Genomic DNA, 23935 nt, shown 5'->3' with positions numbered 1-23935 from the left:
GCTTATAACTTTAGAAAATCAAAATAGATGATACATCAAATCGTTATTGTTTTTCCTATCGGTTTGTATCAATGTTATCTGTTTTCTCTATACGGTGAAAGTAGAAGAAACACTTACAGTCATTTTATTACGTTTTTTTAGGGATCTGAAATGTTAGTTTATAACCATGAATGACATTCTCCTTAATTATCCTAATTACTGTCTATAGTCCGAATTTCATTCATGGACGACGCACTTAGTCTAAGACGAGTATGATATTTTTGAACCAATCTAAAATAATGTAGTGTAGGCTAAATAATTATTCTAGATTATGTGACTAATATGATTCGATAATGAAAATTGGACGAGATCTAAAAATCTTGAGTCAACAGAATTAACATTTATAATAACGAATAAGTAGTCAAAAAGGTTGAAACGAAATAAAATGAATTCATATTATTCTGCACCAACCTTTGTTCTTACTCTCTTTAAGGTTGATAGTATTGACACAAAAGATAACAGACAAATCTGATCAACAAAGATTAAACAAAATATAGAGAAAAACTACAGAAACAATACATTGAAATCTCTCTGTAGGAGCGATTTAACAACTGACTTAAATGAATCATAGGAAAAGAAGTATATGATTCCAGAGATTCCAACTTTTTTATACAAAAAACGGAATTCAATCAGGAACGAAGGACCAGACAAATATGAAATTGGTCAACACAAAATAATGATCAACGTAAATATCTCAATCTTACGGATCAATCGCATACTGAGTAGTACAGAGGTAATGAAACAATATGAAGCTGAGCTACCTAAATTCGAATCCCATGAGGAGTTTTAGTTTCCTCAAGATTAGAGCTATACTGACCAGCGCCAACCATCACGAAACTTAGATCAATCTAGGTATCCTGGTGACTACCTTCAGCCACTTAACATGTACATAAGATCAAATTTAACATAATGGTGTGATGAAAGCAACAGTGGTATGTACCATTTCGGTTTCAGTATATAATCCTTAATTTAAATGTTGTAAGCACATGATACATAGATATTGATAATGTATAACAAAATATAAATATCCAATCTAAAAAGTTACACCGTTTTATAAAAAAAACCGACCGACTGATTAATTCAAAAAAGCTGTATTTACATCATAATACTTAGCGTGATACCTGGTAAAATAAACCATCAATAAAAAATTAAGGATGAACTACCTTCCGTTTGTAAAATTTCATTGTTGTAAAATATTCCTTTGTTCAAACTTACGCTACATTACAAGAAAATATAATTCGGTGTAAATAGTTAGAATGTGCTCGATACACGGATAACTTCCTGTGGATAGATGTTGTTGACCATTCGCCATTACACACAAACACATACTGAATATGTATGAAAAGGAAATGTAGATGTATATGCTCCAGGAAACAGTGATGAAATATAGGGTCAAATTACATTGCAACCTTAGGATTTATAGCTCACATGAAAATATATGATACATTTGTGTTATATAAATTGGAATGTGATGACAACACAGAAAATGGGCATAAAAGAATTATATTTATGGGGACGTGGGATGAAGGGTATTATATTGATAGATATATACTTTAGTGTGATTATAGACCGAAAGCCAACGGTGCACGTACATATACACACAGTTACACAATATGTGTTCAAAACATTGTCCATATAGGAGGACTTTAACATTTTGATATAAAAAGTAACATTGATTCTAACAGTAATACAAATGGATACTGAGATATAATTTATAGATTTATAGTAAGTAGTATCACGATTGAAATACAAATATCATCGTGATAAACCTACCTGAGGATTCAATGTCTCAGTAGAAGACTACATAAAGATTTTACATAATAAAACAGAATAATTTTAAAATATACAAAAATCGAAATAAACAACAGTGCCATTCATTCCGAAAATTCCCAGATCGTTACGCAACTCATAAATTTAAATAGGACGAAACGCGCGTCCTGGATTCCACTGCTAGCCACTACCTATCTTTGCTCATAAAACATACAATTTTTATAAATGATATGAATCAAAAATGTCACAGCATGCATAAAATGGAGATAAATGGATGAATTCAAAGAGGAAGAATGTATTAGTAACTGAATGTTTGTGTTATTTTAATGTTCCAGTTAATTGTTAAACATATTCAGATAACTAATTAGAACCGTTGAATGTAATTTCTATTATTCACATAATGCGAGATACATAAAATGGAGTAAGGAGTTCATGTTTACTAATTAATTATTAGTTGCCATGGGACAGCTTAATGTATTCCATCTCTCCTAGTAATACTATTCGGATTTGCCCATATGTGTAGGGCTTCAGCTGTTAGTCTTTCTTTGTAAGAATTAAAACCTTCCTGATTTTTTCTTCTTTATATCAAAGTATGATTAATTATCTCGAAAAAGTTTTAAAACTACAATAGGCTTTGTGTTCATGAGTGACGCATACAACATATTTGATTAAAATACAGTTGAACTGAACAAAATGCTCAAATATTACAATGAAAATGAAACCAAATTTTCATATTAAATAAATTTTAAATACTTTCCTATTCAAGAATCTCGCGAGGTGAGATAGTGAATTTGCACTGCTAAGGAGTCCCACAATAGGACGAAACGGCCGTCCAGTGCTTCCAGGTTTTCCATGGTGGTCTAGCTTCAATTAACTTAAATATAACTTGTATAATTTTTTTCAATATGATAAGCAAGGATATTACAGAAATGGGCAATAACATTTAAAAAGTTTGTTACATTGATGGAAAAAATACATACTAGCAATGAAGAATAGAAATTCATTGATTAAAATCACATAATTTCACATATTCCTTGTACTACAATCTAGTCGATGACTTTTCAAGACAGGATTGAATTAGGTATGTTAACAACATATAAGGTTTTTTCAATAGTCCTTTTAAGTTTATCTTGAGTAATTAGCTGTCAGGATACTTGTTTTTATAAACTTGAATAAAGAAAGAACAAATACTGTAACAGAATAACGTGAATTCATTTAGTTTATGGAGGCTCCTCAGTTACTTACAACCTAAAACCATAGTACTATTCATTAAAACAAATGTATATACTTCATACCAGAAGCATCATGAATAAACTGAGTTAAAATATGGAGATAGAATAATATTAAGAGACTATAATAAGGAAGAATTAAAATTGTTCAGTCGTTCGCTTATTTATAGGTTGGATATATGAATATTCTAAAGGTAGATTATGTTATATAGACTAGTTGAGTAAAGCTCAGAAGTAATAATTAAGGTACTAGAATATTATCAGTATGAGAAACTTGTGGAGACAGAAGGTTCTGAGTTCGAATGCCACGTGTAAGATCGTAGATACACACTGCTGGAAAATCGCATACTAGAATGAAACGGTCATATAGTGCCTTCAGGTTTCCAATGATGGTTTGACTTAAACCGACTCGTGATTTCAAATGTGAAAATACTTGAATTTTGATTAAATTTTCTGGAAGAAACGCAAAGTCATACGTAATAATCTCACGAAAAATAAGGTTGGTAAAATTTATAACTATTTCTGGACACATAAATTCGGTTTAAATATATTTATTTCAGCAGCTTCGGTGAAACGTAACAGTTTCGAATTCATGCCTACTATTGAGCAAATGACGAGTAACTGCACTATTGAAAGCCTTCTATCCATTCAGTCTCAACTTTGGTGAAATATATTTGTATTAACAGATCATTATGTCAATTAATTGCATAACCTATTCAGGTGCGTTTGTGAAATGTTTACGACCTTTCACTGTACAAATTGTAAAAATGTACAATCAGAAACATCGTGATGGCTTGCGAAATGCATGGAAAAGAATGAATATTATTCAGATGTGGACTTCTGAATTACTAATACCTAAATAGCGACCACTCGATATAAATCGTCAATATCGATCAAGAAATAAGAAACGGAAACTCGCTGAAATACTTTGTACTAAGAATTCTATATTTTACCAAACATATGATATCGAATAAAGCTAATAAATAAAAAATATCATGTTCGCCCACCATGAATGTATGAAACACTTGTTTTTCTTCAGTATACAACTTAATGACTTTTAAAAATTTCATGTATCAGTTTTGTCGAAAATTTAATCGAAATGTCAATATTCAGGGCTAACCAATTATAAGTATGATCGAGTGATAACAGTGAAAAATATGACCAAACAATGAGAGAACAATAGATGACAAATGGAGTACTGGGAAATTAACAGCAAAAAAACAGACACCCATACTTGAATAAGAGGTGAGAACCGTTAATCGACAGTTAATTAATTAATTAATATGTCAAAGTTTGAAATAGCAGATGCGGCGTACAAATCTCAATAGAAACGCTCGCATACACTGAGACGAAGTTTAATTCTAGCTAAAAACTCCTACAAAACAAAACGAGATCTTATTATTATTATTATTATTATTATTATTATTATTATTATTAATGACGTTATTCAGTATTATATTTTGGTATAATATAGTTTATATCAGAAAGTGATTTGGGATTGAAAACCATGGAGCACTGTATAGTCATTTTCGTTCTAGTATGAAAATAATCAGTAGTATAGATCCACAAACCCCACCAGGGACCGAACCCAGGAGCGCTTGATGTTCAAATCACTAGAGTGGCACCCAATATTCAATATTTCCAACTTCAACCTATCTAAAGTCAATCACTTATGTAAAACTGTGAAGTTCCGCAATTTTCAAAATCACCTATTCTGAAAGAATGATTGTTCACTGTGATTAAACACATCTAATTATATATATGGATGCCCATTAAATTTCCATATCTTGGATACAAAGTCCGATATAGTCACCATAGATTACAGTCCACTTCATAAATACACTTTGTATGATCAAAACGAAACAAACACAAGTAAATCGCAAATATGAGGAAAACAAAAAACAATAGAGAGGAAAGAGGGAGAATGAAAAAAAGATAATGAAACAAGTACAAAAGATTATATACACTAAAAGTTAAAATAACTAAATTATGTGAAGCAAGGAAAAAGCCTACAACACGAATTTTTCTTAATTTTTATGTATTAAAATTATGAAAGAGCAAACTAGAATATCACTTTACTTCCCTTTATAAATAAATACATCATAGTCAAAATTAGAAAAGCGGAAGTATAAAGTATGTAATCAGAACACATATGATAAACTATAAATTGAAACTATAGGGAAATATATATATATATATATATATATATATATATATATATATATATATATATATATATAACTGTTAAGTAACTAGATTATATGTATTTTCATATTCCTTTTACCATAAGCTTCCATTTGACCTAGTGACCATTATTATACGATTCACTATTACTAATTTATTCCCAATTTAGTAGTTACAGTCTCTCACATACACAACCATTTTTGGTTTGATCTTGCGTAATCATTATTTTTTCATTTTATATTGTGGTGCGGTCTGATTTGCTTGTATATAAACTGAGTATGTCTGACATACATGGTTAATACAGTGGAAGGCGAGATTGTGTTCTGGACTCAAACAGACAGGGTTAAGCGAGAAGGACAAGTAAGAACTCAGAGATGACTCGAAGCTGCTCGTACTGGTTAAAGCGTTATTGGTTTGGCACAGTATCAAGGTCGTATAAGTCGGTGTTCTGATTGGTGATCTTATCACGTAATAATTGACAGGGGCAAATATTATTTTTTCTTTGAGATTAAGAAGGAAACAATTCACAATGTTTATTTACAAATAACTGGTAGTTGACTATAAGAAAAATAAAATGTAACTTGCAGATGTATCTACCTAAGTGGATGGGATTAATGTATGAAACAATCATACCGTGAATAATTTTATCACTCATTCTACGAAGTAATACAATGAAACAGGAAAAACACTTTAAAAAATGATATAACATAAAATGTTCAAAATATGATGCACAGTTATAAACAGATATATATTATAATCATTATGGTTAGCTAAGTATATATATATATATATATATATATATATATATATATATATATATATATATATATATATATATATATATATATATATATATATATATAAACCTACTTGTCTAGCTAACCGAGTTAATTCAGCTTGACGTGTAGCTGATAATTTTTCATCTTCTAATCTTAAGTGTTGATCACTACGTATACGTTCAGCACCAATTTGAATATCATGCTGAGTGCGGGTTAACCTATAGAGAATATATATATATAAATGAAAAATAAAATTATATTTTCTTTCATATATATTTTAAAAATATAGTTTATTTGACTAGACAAACAGTGTCTGTGAGTAAAATAACATTTTAATTCATTAAATTATAGGTTAGTAGTCAACGCAACACATATTTAACTCCATAATAAATCTAGAAAAATAAACAAAGGGAGTATGTGTACAATGAAAATTTGATAAAATAAAAAGGTATATTAAATTTAAAAAGAAAGAATGTTTGAGAAAACAATTATTTTTAAATAACTCTATCATCAAGCTCTACAGTAATAATTCAACAATTATTGCGATATTTTATAAAGGTCAAAATAAGGCGTACCCACGAACATGTACTAAGGTGGTTGGGAAAAGGGGTCACTAAATCGATGAACAGCGCCATTATCTCTCACTTGGTAGATAATGAACATTCTATTAAAATGGATGAAACTTTCATTGTTTTATATCAAATTTCAAACAATCTATCTAGAGGAGCTAGATTACGGTTACTCTACATAGTAAAGCCATCTGGATTAACTCTAGAAAACAAAACTTATGTATCCAGAGGAGGTATACCCATATCCAGCCTTTACCTTGTTCCATGACTGGATCCGCAGATATATAGACTGGATATTATAAACGTCTTATTTTCCTTTTCCAATTCCTTTGATGCTTATATCTTTCTTAATCTTCACGTTCATCTCCCCTAATTCATGTGAATTCTTTTTTATCGTAATCAACTTGATAACACCTCTCTTATTAAATATTATATTTGTGCGTTATTATTATTATTATTACCTCGATTAGTAAGATGAAGCTCACTAAGTTTACATTTTATTCACACGACTCTTTATCATATTACTGTTATATTGATTATAATTTGACACTTTACGACAAATAGCACACTTTTGAAGTATTCGTGTCGTAACGGAGGCAAACGTTCACCATTTCTAACATATAAATTCATTAATACATGTCTTATTATGGTCTTTGTATATATCACAATAATTATGAACTTATAACTGTAAAGCCTAATGATGAAATTATTAAAAACAACTGTTTATTGAAATTTTTCTTTGTTTTTTCATATTAAATTCTATGAAATGTTCTAAATAGAGCGGTTCCTTATTGAACATACTGGTTCCATTTTTATTATTAATGCTACTTTCGATGTAATATTAGTTACAATAAAAGTCTCGTTATCCATTGGTTGAAAAATAAACTGTTATTTATTAAATGATTATCGTCATAATCATCAAATAACTGCAAAGGATAGGTAAAAATGATTAAAAGTTCTATTCTCTCTCACTTGGTTGACACAGGTCATCAAGTTGAATTGAATAAAGCTTTTAAGGTTATCTATCATGTCCCATCAAATTTGCCACATGGTTTACGAGTGCGCCTTTTGCACATTGCGGAAGTCATCGCGATCCATGTTCACAAACCTAACCTTTGAATTCAAAATAGATTTGTACAACCACTTTCGCTGCCTTGGCCATCGGTATAAGATTTACCTCAACAGAACTACTTTTCATACTTCCATTCGTTTCTTTTTATTTTTTTCTAGTTTCGTTTTTGTTGTTTTTGAACTTCACAACTCAACATTCGTTTCTTGGTTCTACTACTATTCTATTGACCATCCATTAAAAAAATTCTGTTCCTTCTCTTTTTCATATATTATGCAACGTAGCAACTTCCTGATTTAATAATTATTTTGAATATTATTAATCCTCTTTCTTCCAATTACTCAATGTTAATTTATAGTAGAAATGTCATTATGTAATTATTACGTAACGTATCCACTCGATGAGTATTATTTCATTATTGTAAATCATATATATTTATATTAGTGTAGAGCCATAATGAAAAACTAATTGAAAAGAAATTTCTTCGCTCAATTCATTCCTTCTTTATAACTGTAAAACATCTATAAGTGGTAGGTTATAGGTGAATGAGTAGGAGAAGTTAAACTTTGAAGACTATGCTATAATAGGTTACGATATATTTTTTTTTACTATGTATTTGTTAATTATTTGGTTTACAGTATTGTTCCATTGATTTAATTGTAAGCTTTCATTTGATTCATTAATTATACACTTGTTACTCACTTTTATACTATAAATGATCTACCTACCTAAAGATGGTTTTTTAAAACGTGTGGTGTGTTGTGGTTTTATAGTTGGCACACATCAACGTGTGAGTTTTGAATCATTTATAATATACAGTGCATATCGGTTTGCTGTTTTCCTCTTCTCATTAGTCAGATTAATGGTAGATGGAAGTTGAGTAGATCAATAAGCGTCAGTAGATTAGTTGGTAAAACAGATAAAGTAAAGTTCATTCATTCAGTCAGTCAGTCAGCTACAACGTAGGACCAGGCACATATATGCATCGGTCCAGGTTGCCATACCGCATTCGCACAACAAGATGGACACCGGATTCATAAAAGTAGTTAATTCAGAGGTGGTAATATTTAAAAGAAAGATTGCATATAAGGATATAGTACAGGAAGAAAGAAGGATATAAAGCGATTTTAATCTCATAGTTTAAGGGAAGACAGGGAGTGTATACACCTGCGCCATTGTGATCGATTCTGAGCCATGTCACCAAGAGTCTCCAACTATTGGTTACGATAATCACGTGGACCCCAACCAAGTAGTCTGCATCTACCAACATGGCTCAGACTAGAAGTTAGTGACTTCAAGCACTGATGCCATGTTTTGGTTTGGCCGCCCCTAATTCTCTTCCAACCATCTCTAACACCCGTTAACATTGCACGTCGTGGTAATCGGTGTTCGGGCATACGTAACACGTGGCCCAACCATCTCAGTCGATGAAGATTCACAACCTCATCAACTGATTTACCATCATTCCATAATACCCTGCGTCTAACCTCACTATTACTTACCCGATGATCCCAGCAGATGCGAGCAATATTTCTAAGGTATCTGTGGTCAAATACTAGTAGCTTACGAGTGTCTTCTACTATTAATGGCCATGTTTCGCTGCCGTAAAGTAAAACAGAACGGACTGCCGCGCAGTATACTCGTCCTTTTATTGATAGACGGATATCTCGCCTTCGCCAAAGGTGACGTAAGTTGGAAAAAGCAAAACGAGCTTTTCGAATCCATGCTGAGATTTCGTCAGACACCAACCCATTAAGGCTGATCAGGCTTCCAAGATAAGTGAAGTTGTCGACGCGTTCAACTACTTCACTCCCTATCCTTAGTTCAGGTGTTGACGCAGACCAGTCCTGAAGCAACAACTTGCATTTAGAGGGAGAGAAGCGCATTCCAAACATTCTGGCATTGTTGCTTAGTGCTACCAGAAGACTCTGCATTTTGTCAGAGTCTTCACCAAACAGGACGATATCATCTGCGTATTCTAAGTCGATAAGTGGACCTCCTGGATGGAGATCAATACCCGAGAATTCAGTCGACGAGAATGTTATTTCCATCAGTAGGTCTATGATGAATTTAAACAAAAATGGAGAAAGTGGACAGCCTTGACGGACACCACTTGAGGTTGCAAAAGCAGATGACAGTTCGCCATAAGCTCTCACTCGACTAGTAGTGTTCGAGTAAAGAGCCCTCACAAGGTTTATGTACTTCTGAGGTACGCCTTTCAATGACAGACACTGCCACAGAATCTCGCGGTCTATCGAGTCAAATGCTGCTTTCAAGTCAAGAAAGACCACCATTGTAGGACGCCGATAAGTATGCCTATATTCTAGAACCTGACGAATGGTGAATATGTGGTCGATGCAGCCACGACCAGCTCTGAAGCCAGCTTGGTTCTCTTGTGTTTGCAGTTCACGAGTCTTAGTTAGGCGTCTGATAATTATCGAGGCTAGTATTTTAGATATTATATTAGTTAAACTAATCCCTCTATGCTTGTCACAGGATGATTTTGACCCTTTCTTATATATTGGGACGATAAGTGATTGCGACCAGTTAGATGGGATAACGTCTAACTCCCAGATCTTAGCTAAAATATTAGTCAACCTAATCGCTAAAATTGGACCACCATCCTAAAAGACCTCTGGAGCCAATCCATCTGGACCAGCTGCCCTTCCTCGTTTCTGATTAGCTATAGCCTTTTGAACTTCTGCTAGAGTTGGGGGACCTACTTCAATGTTCCATTCACACTGTCTGGGAATGAAGGGTAGTTATAGAGTAGCTGAAGGCCAGCTGAACTGTTCCCTAAAATGTTCCGCCCATCGTTCTAAACGTCTGGACTGGGAGCAGATGAGAGTATCGTCTTTTTCCGAAATAATCTCACTTACACTTGACTTATTAGTTCCAGTTACTTTTATTAGTCTGTAAAGCTGTCTTGTGTTCCCTACAGTCGCCGCCGTTTCCATCTCTTTTGCTTTCGTTGCCCACCACTGCTCACGGTCGTTTCTTAGACTTTTTCTTAACCTAGATCTGATTTGTTGTCGCTCTTCATCATGTTCGGAACCTGATGGGACGAGTTTGCGAGAATCCATCAGTGTGATAGACTTTGAAGAAATCCACTGGTTCTTTGTAACTCTGTGGTTTAAGTCACTAATAGATTTCATTGCTGTTTCCACAGCTGTTTGTATATCTTTCCAAGCAACATCTGGGTCAGCCTCGTCTTCAGAACTACCTAATTGTGACCTCAGTTGTTCCTGGAACCTACTTTTGGTTTTCTCGCCACTCAATTCAGTTCTAATGGGTCTTTTTAATGTGGCTTTTTTGCGTCCAGTGAGGCGCAAGCAGATGCGTGCCCGTATTAGGGCATGGTCGGAGTCAAAGCAGGTACTCCAGAATGAACGACAATCTTCTACCGACCTTCTCCAACGATGACTGATGGCAATATGGTCTATTTGAGTCCATCGTTGGTTTGGTGTAGGGGGTCGCCATGTTAGACGATATCTCTCCTTATGCTTAAAATTTGTGTTTGCTAAAAATAAACGATTGTCTGAGCATGGTTGCAGCAGACGATCACCATTATCTGTTCGCTGTGCCAGTATACTAAAATACCCATCTAAATGCCTTTCTGTTTGGTTTAAACTACCTATCTAGGCATTAAAGTCACCTGCTACGAGTACTATGTATGAACGTTTAGCTTTCTGAAGAAGTTCAGATAGCTTTCTGTAAAATTCATCTTTCATTTCATCTGAGCTGCAGTCAGTGGGAGCGTAGGCAGAAACGACTAAAAGGCAGCGACGTGTGTCCCTATCCTTCCGAGTTCTTACGGAGCCGTTTAGCCGAACAGCACATAAACGACTGTTGACGGGGATCCATTCTAACAGTGCTTGTTCCGCCCTCATGCTTAGTGCTATCCCTACTCCTGCCAGTCCACGAGAGCTGGCCATCGGGTCACCAGATACACGGAGGGTGTGTCTCGTTGGCTCTCCGTTTTGCCGAGGTGAAGCCAAATGAATGACCACCCTGGGACCCTGTATGCGTGTTTCGGAGACACAGCATACATCAATGGTAAGAGATTCTAGGGTTTTAGCCAAGGAAGCCTGCTGACCGATTTGACATAGGGTGCGTACATTGAAGGCTCCAAATGTGTAGTGTGGAGCGAGGTTTCAGTAGACCTGGGAAAGTGTTTTGCGCGCTAGAATCGTTGGCTATGGTGACACTTGAGGGGGGAGCCGAAAAAAGAAGTTTAGAGTTTGAAGTTGATGTAGGAGGAATAATAGGAATTGAAGAGGGAGGTTGGTCATGAATACAATGGTCTTGAGTGCTGTTAGAAGTATGAGGGCGGTTATCACTTCCCGGTTGCCCACACCATAGGAGGGTTCTTCTGGAGGTACCTGAAAAGGAAATTGGATTAGAAGTGGTCTTAGTGACCTGAGAGCGTGACCGCAGTGCCCAAGGGACAACTGCTTGAGGTCGGTCACACACGACCTTTTTATGGGTAATTTTTGTGTTAGCTCCGTACTTGTTGAGACCTTACCACCGGAGACGGATATCCGTGGGATAAGGCGGGGTGTGCATTTTTAGGGTCGACCGTTTCTAACCCCACCCCCTCCTTGTGGGAAGGCAGCATCGCTGTCATGCTGGTTGTCTGAAGGAAACACCTTACTGCTGTCACACCTCTGTACAGTCAGCAGTACGACTTCGCCTTCGAACCTTGGTTTTGTTGCTTTCAGTCTTACCGCTCTTCAACCGACTTGTCTGACATAGTAGGACCTTGAGGAACGGTTGTTCCAGCCAGTATAGCTCGGTTGCTTCATCACGATAGGCAAGCCCGACCACCACGTCAAGGTAGCAACAACGGTCGGGAGTAAAGTTCATTAGTATAAACAAACTCATCATTAGTCAAAGCGATAAATTAACGATCCTGTTGAATGGGCATACAAAAGTATGAATTCATAACGAAACGTGTCGGTTAAGGTAATAATCAGCTTAGAGTATGTTGCATGAATTATCATTGCTGAGCTTATTTTAACATACCTTGTTTCCAATTCACTCAAATTGGGTAGTAGCTGATTATATTCCAATTTCTTTGCATTAACAGCATCTTCTAATTGTGTAAGTTGATTTTCAAGGTTAGATTTATTTGACTCCAATCGTTCAACCTGTGTGTCATAGGGGAATAGAAAAGGTAAATCAGAATATTAAAAAGTAACACTCGGACAATTATATTCGCTATTAAATGATAATAAATAGTTCAGTTGAAATTCAAATAATGAAATAAATCTAATGACGCTAATGATAAACAGAGTGACTAAACACTGAGAACAGGATTCGAGTGGATGGAATGAAAAAGTATATATGGACGAATACTGGAGCTCAACATCTAAAGGAAAATAAACAGTGAATGTATCAGCGCCACTATGACCCACTCTAAGGAATGTCACCCGAAGTATACATCCATTAATTCATAAATAAAATGTGATTTCCCCCACAGTAATTGAGAATATGCATTGAATAAAGCTTTAATTCCCAAAATGGATTCTATCGCTATAATATTACTAATAATAAAACTTTAGTGGCCCTACATCTTGGTCCAGTTTGACCGTACGAACGATTATTATTGATTTATATATCCCGGATACCTTCGTATACAATTATCGACTTAAATCGCGTTAGTGAATAACGGAATTGAATAAGCAAAATACGAGAATAAATTTCGAATACGTATATTTCATAGAAGCGTTGATCTAGACAGACGATCAAAAAAACGAAGCAAAACGGATGGGAGAAGGCATGTGAGCCAACTCCATTTCATGAAGCACGACACAATATTTATATTCAGATAAAAATTAACACATATACGATCATATAAAAAACTTCAGGGTTAATAAACGAATAATCAACAGGGTCAAAATATAGATTAAGGAGAATGAAGAAATTAGGAGAAACTATAATAACCTATTTGGGCTTGACATAGTACCTGCCATTATAAGTCGTGGGATCGGATCTATCACTTATGAAACATATTCGCTATGCAAATTGACTAATAAGAATTAGAAAAGAAAAAAAATATACGATTGTATAGATGTTCAGACCAAATTAAACACAAATTGACAGAAAAAATAAAATAAAATGTTTTTAAAGAAAATCTGAAAGGTTTGGGAGGTTTTTTGTTACTTTTAAATACCTGAAGTTTAGTGTTTGATAATTTTGTACGTAACTGTTCCAAATTTTCATCAGCTAATGATTTCTCCGAACGTATCATATCTAATTGTGACTTTACATTGTCATATTCACGTTTAGCTTCTTCATATTTTGAAACAGCTTCTTTAGCCTGTAGAAAATGGAAGTATTTAACAATTTCTAGAATATTCACCAATAATTAAAGTATGATTTTTAAGTAAGCTGATAATTAATTTGTCAATAATGAGAGGATAATTAATTGTTCAACTCATGATTTTAGTGAAATTCAACAATCTCCAAAACCCAATACTGACGACTATCTTATGATAATTAATTGAGGGCTGTGAGATACTATTCTTACAAATTCCTATTAAGCTATCCTCTCACTGATTAGGTATAAATAATAATGTGTTTATAACGAAAGAGTGATAGTGTCTTGGAAGCATACAGAGATAGAAAAATATCACTTCGTTTGTCTAAGTTGTAGAATCTAGCTACTTTGATCTAAAATCAAAGACATATTTCACTAAAAGTCAAAGTAGATCAACTAGAGATAGAATTAACTGAAATTATCAATGAGAATATATACACATTAAAATAACAAAAAAAAAACTTCAAATCTTAGAACTATAGTGATAATTAAGGGAAATAAAGTAAGAATTTTAAAAGATAAAAACTATTAATCCATTTGAAACGTGTAAAAAAACGGCCATCTTCAAAATATTAGTTTCAACTGACTTGTGCTTTAATTATTGAAAGCTGTTGATCAGAATCTTGAATATTCGTATCAAGTGTAGTGAGTTCTGTACGACGTTGGGAAACTGTGGCTTCTAGAGTGGCTAGATCTGTAACTATACCGGCTAGTTGATCATGCTTTGATTTTTGTGCAGCTCTACAGAAATATAAAATATGAATTATTCAGGAATATAGCAAACTGACCACGTAAAAACAAGGCAAAATAGATAACGTAGAAAAGTACCGCTTGAAAACTGAATAAGAACTCGACGCAGTAAGGTCGGCTAACACATGTATACACATAAATGAACAGGATTCTTGCTTAACTCGTATATTAAGTAGCAAAATGTGTATTATACAGTGAGTAAACATTTCATTTTGACCAAGTTACATACATCTAAATTCTCATAAACCCTCAATAAATTGATGATCAACAAAATTTCCGTCCGGATGAGATCTATCCAATAGTTTATGACACGTTAGTACGGAGATGAGATACATAACTATTGAACTGAAAAGATGTGGTAAAATTACCAATATTCGATCATATGTTTTCGAAGCTGTACATCATCACGCCGGAATCAAGCTTCTATTTAACATACGACACCAAATAAACTATCTAAATCAATTGATAAGGTTTTGAAAGTTTATTGATTTGTAGTAATTGGCTCACTTACTGTGCACTTGCAGTAACCACGCATTATAAACAAGGAAAACAAAAGTGGTGATGGAAGAATTCAAGGGATATGATACTTAAATAATAATAGAGATGCATATCAATCTATTATTTATTTCAGTCTCAATAATAAAGTAAATCAATCTCTAACTTGCTAATTTTAAAAAGTGTTCTTGTACAGTCGAGGGTGGGGAGAGTTAACTCTTCCTCATGAAATACTCTCACATGGCCATGTGTATATAGGCATTGTCACGGAAGCCCTACTCACAGTCTTTTCGTGGAGGGAGTGTTGTCTACGAAATTTAGAGGACAAAAAGTGAATGTTTGACGCTTTAATCACGTTGGTGGATATGGAGGACACATTTAGAGAAGTTGGAAAACCCTGATCCCAAAACAATAGTGCATGTAGGCTACAGGATCCTGAGGAAAAAAATAGCGTATGAACATATCAGTTGAACATTATCAGTTTGTTACAACAACTACAGTTATCAGATTTAAATATCACATACATTTAACCCATTGAATATACTTAAAAGTATATCTGTATAACTATAACAGACATCATGAGTAATAAAACAGACAATGTTACATAATCGACTACAACTTACTCCTTTTCACACGATAAACGTGTAACATCTTGTTTTGCTATTTTCAAGTCTTCTTGACAGGACATTAATTCCGATTTCAATCGATTTAAAATAGAATCTTGTTCCTATTTACCAAGAAAACAAAGAAAAATAACCGGAAGAAGAAAGATATAAGAGTAGTGATCATTCAGAAATTTTTTAAATAATACTGACTAATGACGATCTGATTCTTCAAAATGAACATAGAAAATGAAATGAAGCCAAAACAATAATTAAGGCAGAACAATATGAATTCATCATAGTTCATGATTTCTCGTCAGATGTTTACAACCGTATTCATATTAAAATGTAACAATACACACTGATAGTGGAAATTGGCATAGCAACGACAGATCACGAACTACGATGAATTCATGTTATTCTCTGCTAACTGTTGTTTTGGAATAAATAGTATAGAATTTTTATCATGAATGTATATTGAAATTCGTATTATTTTAAGAAAGAAGATAGCTAAATGAAATGATCTGAACAAATATGGCGTTTGTATATTGATCAGCTGATTGTAAATAATAATACACCCATTATTCTGAAGATTAAAGTATAATGAATAAAATTTAGAGAAAAAGTAGATTAATTTCCATGGGCCCAAACGTAAACAATAAGGAATCATTTGGTATTCATTACAAAAATACTTCATCTGTATATTTAATTGGATGATTAATACGATAGAGACTGAGATTAATATTTGTAAGTTGATCTGTGAACACTTTGTTCATAAGTATTTCATTGAAATAATGAACAATCTTAGACTCCCATTGAATATCTGAAAGTATTGGACGGCCGTTGTGTCCTAATTTGGGACCCTTCAGCAGTGCAGATCCACGGTTCCACACCCAGGATTCAAAAATAGGACCTTCGATCTCGCACACACACGCTTGACCTTTAGACCTCTGAGACGGTATTCAACGGTGTTAATATCTAACTTCAGCCAGGCCACAATGCAGCACAACCATTTTCGATAGTCTTCGGTGGGTAACGGCCTCACACCAATAGGGTTGAACTTCACTTTTCACGGCCCCTTACTAGGTTCAGTGGTCTGGAGGTTGAGAGTTCACTAGAGACTGAAGAGTCCAGGTTCGAATCCATCGCACGGAATCTTGAGTGCACACTACTGGGGAGTCTAGTGCTTTTTCGTTCTCAACGATGGTCTAACATTGATTGATTCATGATTTCAATAAAATTCAACAACCTCCACAACCCCAAGCTAAAAGTTATAAATATTTGTTAAAGGAAAATTGAAGAGATATGATCTAAAAAACTGTCCTCATGTGGTGCATGCTATTTATGCCGACAGATAGAAGTAGTATGTAGCACTAATCGGAAGTGGAATGTCTGCCAGTAGAAGATTGAAATAAATAGAAGGGAAAGATAAAAAGAGAGAAATTAGAAGAATGAAGAAGTATGTACAAGGTAACTGAAGGAAGACGTGCAAATAATGTATTTAATGTATGATTTTCATATTTTATGAAAGCGCTGTGTAATTTTACACGGAACAATAAATTAGCTTTCCCCACCTGAGTTTATCGTTTACTACACTAGTACCATTAAGATAAATAATTAACGAACCAGAAATAATTCATCTATAATAATACGATGGTAAATCGATCGTTCGAATAAATTAATACACTATGGCAAAAGAATACAGAATAAGGGATAAACAATAAAGATTCATGTGTTCAATAAGCGAGAAAATAAAAAATAAACGAACTAATTATTATGTAATAATTACAATGATATAAGACAATTACAAGATATCTACTACACAATTACCTCTAGTTGACATTCTAATTTTCTGCGTATTTTCATATTATGCCGCAATTTATTCTGAACAAAATGAATAAGAAAAAATAAATAATTCTTTTAATTATAACAACGTTTAATCATGAAAACATGAAAACTAATGTATTTATCATAAAAATTTTACGATTAAGGATAGTAATTAAATTATTATCACCATAGTGATAAGAATCATCAATTTTTTTAAAAAAAAAAATAAAGAATAAACATATAAGTCAAACGTTTTATTCCTCAAACATAAAAGTTTGTTTATTCACTTCTCTTCTATGAATGAAATTAATACGATAACATTGTTTTCAAATAAGGTATATCTGTACAATAAATGGATGGATAGATTGTTAATTATTTTTTTCCTCAAAAAAAAAACAAAAACAAAAACAAACAGGATCAACTTATATCAATAATGAAATTAATTTTACGTAATTGAATACAAAACAGAATAGTTATAAAGTATATTTAAATAATGTAGTGAGTAGATGAAGTTTATCAAAAGTATGGTAGTAGATTAAAATATTGTATATTTCGAGAAATTTACATTTACTAAATATATAAGTAAATGGCAAAAAAAAAACAAATCAATTTTAATGGTTTAGTTAGTTAGTTAGTTAGTCAGTCAGTCAGTCACAACGTAGAACTTGTACGTATGTACATCTATTCGAGTTGTCATACCTAATAAGCACAAAAAGATGTCCCAGAATAGTCGAGGTGGTAACAGTATGAGTGATGGTATAAATGATTAAGCATCGAAGATGAGACTTGGAAAGAAAATATAAATTAGCGAAATAAAAACAAAACAAGTTATGGGGAATTTAGAACCTCAGAATTTCGGGGAAAGACAAAAAATGAATGCACCTACCCTATTGCAAATGACTTTCAGTCATGTCATTCAAAGTCTCGAATCATTGGTTACATCCAATGATTTAATAAGAGTACATATGAAACGAACATATTCCTTACTCCATTAACATTTACTTAAGAAGGAACATATAAACGATATCAAACTAAACTTTGTGATGGTGTATAGAAGTGTATAAAAATGAATAGGAATATTTATAGAAGCTTTAGTCATACAACATTTCAAACCTCTTTCATATGCTCAAAATAACAGGTTGTATTCACTTTGAACCTATTCTGATAATAATGATTTACTATTTTGTGCAGCATGATTCGTTTTGTTTTCTTTCCCACAATAGGACGAAACGACCGTCCAGTGCTTCCAGGTTTTCCATGGTGATCTAGCTTCACAATTGATTCATGATCTCAACTATTGAAATTACCATAATACCCACAAAACCTACTTTTGATATTACTCTTCCAGTTTGTCTACTCTGTCCTTTACTTTTTTCTAAACAAATAAATATTAGGTCACGTTGCTCAAAACAAATCGCGCTAGCATAATTCTAATTAAATTCGTCTTCTTATTTCATTATAGATTTATCAAGGGAACTAACTATTTAACATTACAAAGTACACACGTTTTACCGACGATAATTATCAGTTAATTATAGACTTAGAATAAAACAATTAGTTTATAAGCTCCATTGATCGCGATATAGTGTTTGAATTAAAGCTATTATTAATTTGAGAAACTTCTCCTACAATAGCCACTGGCAACAATAATCGATTGAATAATATATTCGGAAATTTTAGTATGAAATATCATCGAAGTGTAATTGACTTTTTCATTTTCAACGAAAAATTAATATCAGAATGGGGATTTGCGGAGATTGTAGTAATTTTAGTAGTTGAATTCATGAGTCGATTTTAAGCTAGACCACCACTGAAAACCTGGAAGCACTGAACGGCCGTTGAGCCTTAGAATGGGACTACTCAGTTGTGCGCATTGGTTTACTAAGGTTGCAGAAATCACATTCATCATTAGAAAATTCCATTAACTAAACACAACATTAAGTAAATTAAACTAAATAGAATAATAATAATATTATTATTATTGATATTAATAGGATGATCTATATAGATCGAGTAACGCATCTACGGTAAATCCTATTTCAATTATTGTAAACTATACAAATTTACATCATGTAGATAGAGTTTGGGAATTTATGTACGTTAATTATTAACATATATTCAAGCTCATACCAAATGATTACAGAAAAGTTTTAAAATAAGCACTTTTATTTTGCATAACTTCTACAGAAATGTGGAATTGAATATCTACATATTCCGGGTTATTTTTATATATTCAGGCTTTTGTCAACATATACCCGTTAGTTAGAGTGTTTTATTTAATTGTTCATATTAAATGACAACAGTAATCACAGATTATAATTCATGAATATAATAATTGTGAAGACCGGAATAATGTGTAACGTAACTTTGAGCAAATAGTTATCATTTTTAAATAAGAAAATCATTTAGAACCATCTTTATAACATTATTTAAATTTCAGTTGAAAAACAAATGAAAACGAAATGTAGTGGACAACTACAACGTCTTGGTGAAGGAAGGCCACAATTATTTTATTACAGTACCTAGGATATTGAACTGTTATGTGGTCAGCACGTTAAAGTTTTAAAAAAGTTCTTAAAAAAGCTCTATAACAAAAGCTAACAATCATTTACACAATTTCTCTTTTATAGACGTTAACACCACGTTAACTGTTTGTAGTTAGCCGTCAGGATACCGTGAACCTCAATCTCATACTAATAGTCATTCGTTATCAAAGGGTACCAGGAATCTTTACGCAATTGATGCTCCCTGGTAGGCTTAAACCAGGGTCAACCAGTTTCGTGATCTGAAAAACTACCACTGAGTTATTCAGACCTTGACTGACCTTCTGTGAGACTGAGATACTTATACTGATTGCTTACTAAGTAATTGTCAGAGTTTTAACGAATTCTATCATTAGAAATTGATTGGAAGTAAAAACCAGACAAACATAACATTGGTCATATTGCTCGATGATTGACCAATGTAAGTTAACACCATAATCTCTGAATAAATGATGGGCTAATGTTATGGATGACAATCAATAATCTCGTCTTATATAGTAGTCTTTCTGTGTAATTAAAGCAATGAGATTTATATTCAGTTAGTAATGAAACGATTAAAATTTCAAACAACAATTAACTGTGGTTGTATTAGTTTACAGTGTCATTGTAGTAGCAGCCAATCTACAGATATTTATCCATATTGAAAAAAAATAAACAAGAATTTGTTCAGAATGAATTGATTTTTCATAAATTGATTCATTTATTATAACCATGGAGACGCTATGGATATATGAAATAATGCTTACGTTTATTTGATATAAAAAAGAAGGTATTATTCTATCTATTCGATATGGCTAAAAATAGATTAAGAAATTCTCGTAAACACTGTAAATTTATTAAACATGTTTAAAGTAGAAACTGTGAATTCCTGATTAAATATACACAACTTAAATAATTGGTCTCATATAGTTTTTCCTTATAAAAAGACATATTTTTTACTATGTGCTGCTTTTATGCCAGCAAAAAACTTTATAATAGGTAGTATAAGCAGAGATGGATGATACATTAAGCTGACGAGGCCCAAATAGGACGAAACGCGAATCCTGGACTCCACAATCCACCTCTGCTTGTATCGCTTGTGACTTGAGAAAATATGGAAGCAATCTGTACAAGATGCACATATGCTAATAAGAGACTGATCAATTGCAGTTCTGAACATTAATGGGGAGATTCAAATAAACAATACAAAATGAATTCATAATAGGTGCTGTTACTGTTGAATATAATAAATTTCAATTAATACTAATTCTCAAAGAGGTTATATTTTCTCTCAATTTCTATATACAACCACTTTATGTTGGTTTTAATGAAAAATCATATCACATACCGTAGAATGTTGGATGTAACATTAATGAAAATAGTTAAAAATAGGAAAGAATTATACTAAAAACACTAATAGGAACATAAGGCAAAAAAAGTTATTCAATAAATAAGACCTATTTTTGACAGTTTCATTCTTAAAACTGTGAAATCTCCAAAGATATACAATTTCCAAATGAAGAACGTTTAATATATCAAGAGTCACTTAGAAATGACGAATATATAGAAGGATGATAGTGGAGACAAAGTTGTAAGGGACCACTTAATCAGATCACTATGAAACATTATCTCTATGCTGCCTTATTGCGGGTATCCTATAGAAGCTAAAAAGTGGTTGGTAAAAAACACCTGCGTAAGTTAGAAGTTACATATATACATATAATAGCTTCTTTGTATTAATGAACCTAGGTGTATAATTCAATCATTATAGAAGAACATATAACAATGAATAAAATATAAGTTCACTGTATAACTCAGTAAACGAAAACATAATTGATGGACCTTAATAACATAGTATCAAAGTTATACGATTAAACCGAGTTAGATGCTAGACTAGTTTGATTTGTCCTTCTTCCATGTTGAAAGAACCAAGTGAACATGTTTCAAAGAGTTTCCATACCAGACAAGAATACAAAAATACTAATAAGAAAGAATGAAAGTGGAACTAAATATATACTTCTTCATGAAGCAGATATCCTGAGGCAAACCGAAGGATATATGATAGCAGACTGATTGATTCCAGTCTTAAATAATAACAATAGGGGATTACAAACTCATACAAACAAATGTATTTTGGGTGAAAAAATAGAGACATTGCTTTAATGTGCAAGATATGCAAAAACATTCATCAAACAGCAAACATATTGCCAATATTATGGTCACTAAATTTATCTTTAGAAACGAAACCAAATAAACCAGTTATTTCCAATAACTTAGATAGATAGATAGAATAAGGGCATTAATTAGTTAATGAAATATGCAGTATTGATATTGTAGGGTTAAAAATAGTTTCATAAACCATGGTTCTAAATCCTTAATAAGATAATGACTATTAAAAAATAATTTCATTTTAAACTTCACCTTATGGAAAAACACAAACATCATCCAGTCTAATTGCAAGTGTGATTCAGCAACATACATTTTATCAGGTTATCAGGTTAAAAGAGTTGATACACTGGATAATTTATCAAGTAGTATAGTTCAAAGGTAATTAATTACCAAATTATAAAATGAAACGTTATCGTTCTTTAGAAAAAATCAAAGTCGTGAATGCATTTTCATTTAAGTTATTATACAATAAGAAGTAGAAAAGTAGAATGTTAACCCTTTAAGACCATAAGTATGAACAATGTAGGACCTAAAATAAATAAAAATACAAACAAACAACTGGTTCTTAAAAGCGACAAAGATAATAATAATAATAATAATAATAATAATAGCTACCTGAGTAGTTTCATGCTGATCATATAACTCTTCAATTTTATATTGTAACTGACCAAGACAATCTTCTAAATCATGATGTTCAGGTACATTGCAATATAACTGGTGATTTCCACCAGATGACTGAGTAATAGGCGGTGCTGTATTATTGGAATTTAACCAATCCACTTTGTTCATACGTTCATTAGCTGGTACACCAGTCAAACCAGTCATTAGAGATTGAGTACGATAAACTATAGATATAGATAAGGTAAATTTAAAATCAAGCATTCAAAAATAAGTCTTATGGTAAGATTTTAACAAAGAATTTATTAGGTAATTATTACATAATATGACTGAGAAAACAGCTGGACATTTGGATCAATCAATATTCATTGTTAGATAGTCAAAAAAATATCCAATCTCCTGATGGTTGTTTGAATAAAGGTACGTTTATATACATATTAATTGTGTTCTATTTTTAATTCACTGGAAAAAACGACACTTTAGTGGTTGTCAGTAAAATCTCGAAGTAAATTTTCTTTACGAATGAAGAAGAGTTCAAATTTTCACTAACTGACAATAAACTGACTGTATGCCAAACTTTATCTACTCTATTAGAATAAATAAAGTACAGTTTTCAAATGTATTTATCTCTTTCTCACCAGCAGTTTTTACTTCATTAGAAGTGTGAAGTTACCCAAGAATTCATTTCTTCCGTTGAATATGTTTACTAAAAAAATCATGTGAACTATTTTATCCTACCAATCTTGATAAATGTTTGAAAAAAAACATATTAGGATTATAAGCAGATGTATAGTGGCTAGCAATGAAATCCAGGATGCGCATTTCGTCTTATTTGGGACTAGTCAGCTGGATGTACCAGGATCCCAGAGTTGAGGTTCACTCCGAAAACCGACTAGTACAAAAATGAACTATAGTAGAAATATTTTCTTCATCCCCAAAATATTACTACGAACTATTTACTAAATCATGCACGTTCATTTAAGTGGGAATC

The 23935-nt window shown here is 32.7% G+C and overlaps 1 protein-coding gene across 1 annotated transcript in view; it reads right to left on the bottom strand.

Moving 5' to 3' along the window:
• The window catches only part of MS3_00003536 (uncharacterized protein), a 104465-nt gene that overhangs the window by 30296 nt on the left and 50234 nt on the right, over positions 1-23935 (bottom strand). The window contains exons 23-29 of the mRNA XM_051211360.1: positions 22942-23171; positions 17639-17692; positions 15830-15933; positions 14549-14702; positions 13815-13961; positions 12665-12789; positions 6093-6219 (exon numbers count right to left, since the gene is read on the bottom strand). Of these exons, the coding sequence (XP_051073255.1) occupies positions 6093-6219; positions 12665-12789; positions 13815-13961; positions 14549-14702; positions 15830-15933; positions 17639-17692; positions 22942-23171 (941 nt within the window). The remainder of the gene's footprint in view (positions 1-6092; positions 6220-12664; positions 12790-13814; positions 13962-14548; positions 14703-15829; positions 15934-17638; positions 17693-22941; positions 23172-23935) is intronic.

This window comes from Schistosoma haematobium, chromosome 1 (genome assembly GCF_000699445.3).
Source record: "Schistosoma haematobium chromosome 1, whole genome shotgun sequence".
In the NCBI taxonomy this organism is placed as follows: Eukaryota; Metazoa; Platyhelminthes; class Trematoda; order Strigeidida; family Schistosomatidae; genus Schistosoma; species Schistosoma haematobium.
The sequence above is the reverse complement of the archived record's forward strand: the minus strand, read 5'-3'. Positions and strand labels throughout refer to the sequence as shown.